The sequence below is a fragment of the Musa acuminata genome, chromosome BXJ1-1 (assembly GCF_036884655.1).
Source record: "Musa acuminata AAA Group cultivar baxijiao chromosome BXJ1-1, Cavendish_Baxijiao_AAA, whole genome shotgun sequence".
Taxonomy (NCBI): Eukaryota; Viridiplantae; Streptophyta; class Magnoliopsida; order Zingiberales; family Musaceae; genus Musa; species Musa acuminata.
The window spans coordinates 17,064,228-17,070,247 of NC_088327.1; the positions used below are offsets into that span (position 1 = coordinate 17,064,228).

The 6,020-nt window shown below is 40.6% G+C and overlaps 1 protein-coding gene across 3 annotated transcripts; it reads left to right on the forward strand.

Moving 5' to 3' along the window:
- The first annotated feature begins 425 nt into the window (after positions 1-425).
- Positions 426-3,853, forward strand: LOC135676552 (AP2-like ethylene-responsive transcription factor TOE3). 3 transcript variants are annotated; one of them, XM_065187887.1, is made up of 10 exons: positions 428-1,423; positions 1,544-1,569; positions 1,698-1,728; positions 1,819-1,906; positions 2,028-2,173; positions 2,265-2,309; positions 2,500-2,591; positions 2,683-2,834; positions 2,923-3,055; positions 3,202-3,406. In XM_065187887.1, exons 1-10 carry the CDS (start codon positions 873-875, stop codon positions 3,261-3,263), a joined length of 1,326 nt encoding a protein of 441 aa, XP_065043959.1. In that variant the 5' UTR covers positions 428-872; the 3' UTR covers positions 3,264-3,406. The 3 variants fall into 3 exon arrangements, with proteins under 3 accessions (XP_065043952.1, XP_065043959.1, XP_065043944.1); XM_065187872.1 differs by having other exon boundaries at positions 434-1,423; positions 2,923-3,117; positions 3,202-3,853; XM_065187880.1 differs by lacking the exon at positions 2,923-3,055 and having other exon boundaries at positions 426-1,423; positions 3,202-3,853.
- The last annotated feature ends 2,167 nt before the right edge of the window (positions 3,854-6,020 follow it).

Here is a 6,020-nt window from a genome sequence, read left to right on the forward strand (position 1 = left end):
TGGTTATGCTACTTGTTCCTCCGCTAGATCTGCACATTGCTCTTTCTCATAAATAACAACAGGAAGATTCCTCATTCGTCCTCATGTTGACATCAAATTTGATCAAGCGAAACAAGTATCTGTTTTCAAGCTCTCTATCAAGGACAAACGAGCAGCATAAGTAGCCATTGTTTTGACAAAAGCTTTGGGAATCAGATTGGATAAGGCAGAAGAAAAGGATGATGAAAGCCAGTAAAAGGAGTACTTAATAAGACTCTTCCGAGGGAACAAATGTGCTGTACACCTGAGTAGGATTCAGTGATGCAGGGGATGGTTTCTATCTCTTGCCCATTTCCACCGGTATAAAATGAGTCGGAGTGGGCTGTGGTGAGCGAAATGGGAGTAAGAGAACCCATATGAGTGACCGGTAGGATTGGATCGAACCAAAGGAAAGGAATGTACGGAGGAGAGAAAGAGGGTGAGCAGTAGACATCAAATCACACCATCCACCACCACCACCACGATGGTCGCTCCCTCCCCCCGAAAGGAAAGCTTTCAATTCGTTGATGCATCGGTGAAAGCTCTTTCCTATCCTTTTTGCTTTATGCAACATATAAAATATTATCGTTCTCGCCGATGCCAATTTTGAGGGGTACCAAGTTGAGTAAAGCTGTTGCCTTTGGGCATCGGAACACTTTCCCCTGCCGCCTTTTTGCCTCATCCCCGACTACGTTTTGTGGACTTTGGAAGAAGTAAACGGGACAGGAGAAAGCCATATATATTATATAGAGGATGTGGAAAGAAGAGAAAAAGATTGGATTTTGAGGGTGGGAAGGACATAAAGTTGTGTTTTTACCGAGCCCAAAGGGGTAAATAAAGGTATCGGCCTTTGGATGGAAGGAATGTGGGATCTCAACAGCACGGCCTCATTGGCGGTGGAGGAGGACGACGACTCTCCTGCAGCCTCAGCCGCTGGGGACGGCGGCGAGGAGGATAGCAGGAATGTAGCGGCGGCCTCCTCTGCCGAGGCCGAGAACAATGCCTCCAGCCCTTCCGCCCTCATCATCGAGGCTTCCGATGAAGGGGAGGCAGACGGCAGCGCCGGTAAGGTCTTCGGATTCTCCATCTCCCGCCACCGCGAGGATAGCCCCTGCGGGGAGAGAGAGCCCGCGATCGTCACCCACGAGTTCTTTCCTTTGAACGGCAAAGCAGACGCTCGGGGCGGCCGCGGGGCAGGCTGTGGTGCTTTGCCACCACGGCCGCCCCCTAGTTCGCACTGGGCCGGCGTCAGTTTCTGCCACTCGTCGGAGCGGGTGGTGGTCGGGAAGCCGGCGGAGGTTCCCCAACAGGTGAAGAAGAGCCGCCGCGGGCCGAGGTCGAGGAGCTCCCAGTACCGCGGCGTGACCTTCTACCGGAGGACCGGCCGATGGGAATCCCACATATGGTTAGCTTTCTCTCCTCCTTCCCTGTCTTTCAAGCACCAAAAGAATGGATCTTGAACCCGTTTTCTGCCTACTTGAGCAGTCTCATGCTTACCTTTGTTGCTCCTCCTCCTAATCCGCAGGGACTGTGGAAAGCAGATCTATTTGGGTAAGTACGGAGAGGTTAGCGAACAGGGTCTATAAAAAGAGGAATGGTTTCTGCCGACATGAGTCTTTTCTTCGATCTAAAGAGTTGCAACTACTGATTGCTTCTTATCTGGATGATCTTATCTGTAGGTGGATTCGACACTGCGCATGCTGCTGCTAGGTGAGTTGATACAGTGTCACCTGCTGTGGCTTAAATTTCCGATTTAGTGGCTTGCGGTATAGGAGATGTGGATTGCAAATTTTACTGCAGGGCATATGACCGCGCTGCCATAAAGTTTCGGGGAGTGGATGCAGATATAAACTTCGATCTGGACGATTACGAGGAGGAACTAAAACAGGTGAGGCAGTGTGATCATCCTTTTCTATATTTTTCAGTTTTTTACTTCACTACTTTGTTCATCATTGTTCGTCACTCCCTGTTAGAGGAATACAATCATGAATTGTGAGGTTTGGGTGCAGATGAGCGATCTCACAAAGGAGGAGTTTGTTCATGCCCTTCGACGCCAAAGCACAAGCTTTCCAAGAGGCAGCTCCAAGTACAGGGGTGTCACCTTGCACAAATGTGGGAGATGGGAGGCTAGAATTGGCCAGTTGCTGGGGAAGAAGTATCCTCTTTCCTCCATTGCATTACCAAAATCCTTGGTTCACCTACTCTTGTGTAGTCTAACAACCATTGTGCTATCCATTCTTCAACAGATATGTTTATCTTGGCCTCTTTGACACCGAAATCGAAGCTGCCAGGTATCTGAAACTCTTAGTTTTTCGCATCGTGCTTTGTTTAAACTGTCTACTTTGCTTCTTATTTACATTGGGATAAGGAAACTCAGCATTTTCAGGAAAGAAATAGATTGAAAGAAAAATTCACATCATTCTTCATAGTTAGAAAATTATGGATTGGTGGGATCTGACCAGTTTCATTTTGGAGATACAGAGCTTATGACAAGGCTGCAATCAAGTGCAGTGGCAAGGAAGCGATAACAAACTTTGATCCGAGCATCTACTTGAACGAGCTCGATATCCAGAGTGAGTTCCTTGTTGTTGCACACTTCTTTGTCATCATATCCTGTTGTTAAGTTTCTCTTACCTCTGCGATCTACATGTCAATACTGTTTAGCTGGCGCGATTGAGCATAATCTGGACCTTAGTCTGGGGAGCTCAGGATCCAACAGGAATAACCTTGATCAAAGAGACAAAGGCTCTAGTGGAATGGACCAAGGAGTTCGAAATGGTCCCGAGCCAGAATGGAGTCGCAACACCAGATCGAAGGTATAAATATCATTCCAATTTGCTTGTCGCTTCTCCTTACTAAACTGGATCGAAGGACTCCATAAAACTTAAACCTCTGGTGCATTAGTTTCATGAGAAGCTTAAGCTGCCTGAAGATAAAGCAAACGGGAGTTATAAATCACAAAACATTAGCTTCCTTCATTCTCCGACTCTCTTTGAGGCCAATGAGATGTGCAATCACCAACAGCTTCGAAGCAATGGTGAGACACTTCCAATAGTCCAAATCATACCGCAGCAGTTTAATCCCCCTTTATTTCATCAAGTGGGTATCCCCCAATCAAACCGAAATTGATGTTCTTCTGTGATACTTTAACGTAGCTAATCTTAAAACCCTTCCATGCTGCAGTATGCAAGCAACAGGGAAGGAGCAAGGACTTCTGTCGCGCTTTCTTCATTGACTGCTGGTGAGCGACACCAGAGTCATTTAGGTCAGGTGAAAGGCAGCATGACTTGGCTGTTGCCCGCCATGCCATCATCTCAATTGTTCTCGGCCACCACTTCTGCAGCATCATCAGGATTCCCACCACAAGTAACAGCGCTGCCATCCAATTTGCAGCAGAAGAATGAGTGTCAATCTTCCGTGAGACACAGCTGAAACAAAGTGCCGTTCAGTGGTGGAATCCACCACTATGCTGACGAAAGACCCATTTTGGCTTTGTTTTGTTGCAGTTTTAAACCAAACAACTACTAGAAAGCATTAAAACTTTGTCAAACTTTTGAGTGCAAATGAGACAGCAAAAGTGGCAAGAAGGGTGGGAAGAACTGATGTAGCATCATATCAGAAGACAAGATGCCTTCATTTGAAGTGGTATTCTGAAGTTTAAAGAAGGGTTGTAGTATTACAAATCTTCATGTAGTTTGGTCTTCTACTTTGCTCTCTCTAACATTTTGCCTGCAAAATTTGGTGGTAAATGGAGACCAGAGAAAAATGAATGATAGTGTTGTAAAACCCACACATATTTGGGAGTCTATATTTGAATTATTTTACACATGTTTCATGCAGAGATGCCATCAGCTTGAAAACCTTCTCTGGTAGCAATCCTGTGTTTTCAACAATTTGGCATGCAGAAGAAAATGGCATATTATGTTTTGTGTTACAAGTCAATATTATATGTAATATCTTCAGATTTTGATACTACCTGAATAAACCCACCCAAAGGTGAGATTGGCAAATAGAGGGTGGTGATGAATGCTTGGGACAAGCAGAGATGCTTCCTGGTGAAGAAAGAATTCAGCCAATTGTTTCTAGTTTTGTTCACTAATTAGTCTTTTTCTTTTCTAAGAATGAGTTCACTCCTTTATTTTTAGACATCCGAAAAAGAACAATTTTACATATAATTGCAATAGAAACTTTTATTTATGTGTGGACAATCCGAGTCTACCTCGTGTCCTGTCAATTGTCTCGTGCATGCATGCATGCATGCATCAATCAGTGTCGACTTGATACCATCTTATACTGCATGCATCAACTTGATACCATCTTATGCTGCATGCATCAATCAGTGTCGACTTGGTTCCATCTTATACATTATCATGTACACTCAACCATTCTGACACGTTAATCGGGTCTCCTCATCTCATTAACATAATAAGTTTATGCACGATAACTATAATGTTCAATGGTTCGATAGATGCCTTCGTGATCGAATAATGATCGACAATTCTATATAACTATCTCCGTTGATTAACTCTCCACTTCAATGATCGCCTGAACTCCTTATAAAAAGGTTCATTTTTATAAGATCTTCTATCAAACCTTTTTTTTTTTTTTTTTATCTTTGGACAATAAAATTCTGATAAGCTTGGATCTTATCAGATTCAAATCGGCTTCAAACCAAACTTTTGATGTGTTGAACAACTATGATCTAAGCTTAACAACTAAAATCTAATGTGACGGTTTAGATTTTTGTGATGAATGCTTCAAGAAAAAAATTTGAGAAAAAAATAATAATAATAAACAAGAACAATCGAGGAAGAGGAGTAAAAGCAAAAATCTTTAATGAAATATCTGCTATAAGATAAAATAGCCTGTGGTAATGGTTATAGTTCTATCTGCTCAAGAACAATCAAACTGTTGCCAGCACATCTATTTTCGTCCTCTCCATGCCCTTTCTGTTCCACCTTCCAATCTCTCGATGAGAGTAAGGCCTAATTGCATCAAACATTTCAAATGTGCACTCGTTATTATATGCGATGTGATGGATACAGAAATCAATAGTGTTGCCAGGGAGAAAGGGAGAGAAGATTAAATCATAGAGATTAATAAATTATAAATATATTAAAAAGTCTATATAAAGATTTAATATGATTTGATATTTTTATTTATATTTATTATATGAGAAAAATTATGACATCCTTCGATTGTTCTTGCTAAGCATAATTTCCTTATAACATTTACGAAGGAATTTATATATTTTTGTTAAAAATCTTAAACAGTCTCTCTCTATGGACCTAAAGAAAAATTATGAATATTAAAAGTATTCTAATATTTATAAAAGAACCAAACTCTAATTTTTAAAATTTTCTTTCTTCACGAAGTTTCCTTCTCGTACTATTGTTTTATGTCCTCCTCAAGAAACTTAAGGATATCAAAACACCAACCTCAAGAAACATAAAATACTTATCAATCTCAACATTCTTTCAATTGGTTTATATTTTATCTACCACCACTTCAGAAGATAAAATAATTATTTTTGGCTCCTAAACTAGTTGTTAGGAAGAGAGATAAGACTTCTAAAATCAAAAGAAATTACAAAGATCAATAAGTCAAAAATACTAGAAAATTGATATAAAATTTAACGTGGCTTGATAATTTCCATCTACATCTATGAAGAAAATCACATTCTTCACTATATAAGAGAAACTACAAGATCATTAACTTATCCTCACTCTAGCATAAATTTTCTTATATAAACTCTAAACTATTTATATTTTTTCTCTTACCATCTTTGAAAATCATAAAGAAAACTCAAAAGCACTAAAAATATTTCTTATGTCTTAGTTTTCTCCATCAAAACCCTAACTTCTAGAGTTTTCTTCTTTTACATTTACTCTTTCTTGTTCTAAGATTTCTTATCCTATCCTACTTTGTATAACATTGATTTCAAGAATCTAAAGATAGATATTTATCAATTTCAACACTAAGTAATTCTTTTTTTCTTTTCT

Excerpts from the sequence above, each read along its gene's own strand:
- LOC135676552 (XM_065187872.1), top strand. The coding sequence starts at position 873 with ATGGAAGGAATGTGGGATCTCAACAGCACGGCCTCATTGGCGGTGGAG. Across the intron at positions 1,729-1,818 it reads ACTGCGCATGCTGCTGCTAG|GGCATATGACCGCGCTGCCA; the intron begins GTGAGTTGATAC and ends ATTTTACTGCAG. Across the intron at positions 2,835-2,922 it reads GTCGCAACACCAGATCGAAG|TTTCATGAGAAGCTTAAGCT; the intron begins GTATAAATATCA and ends CTGGTGCATTAG.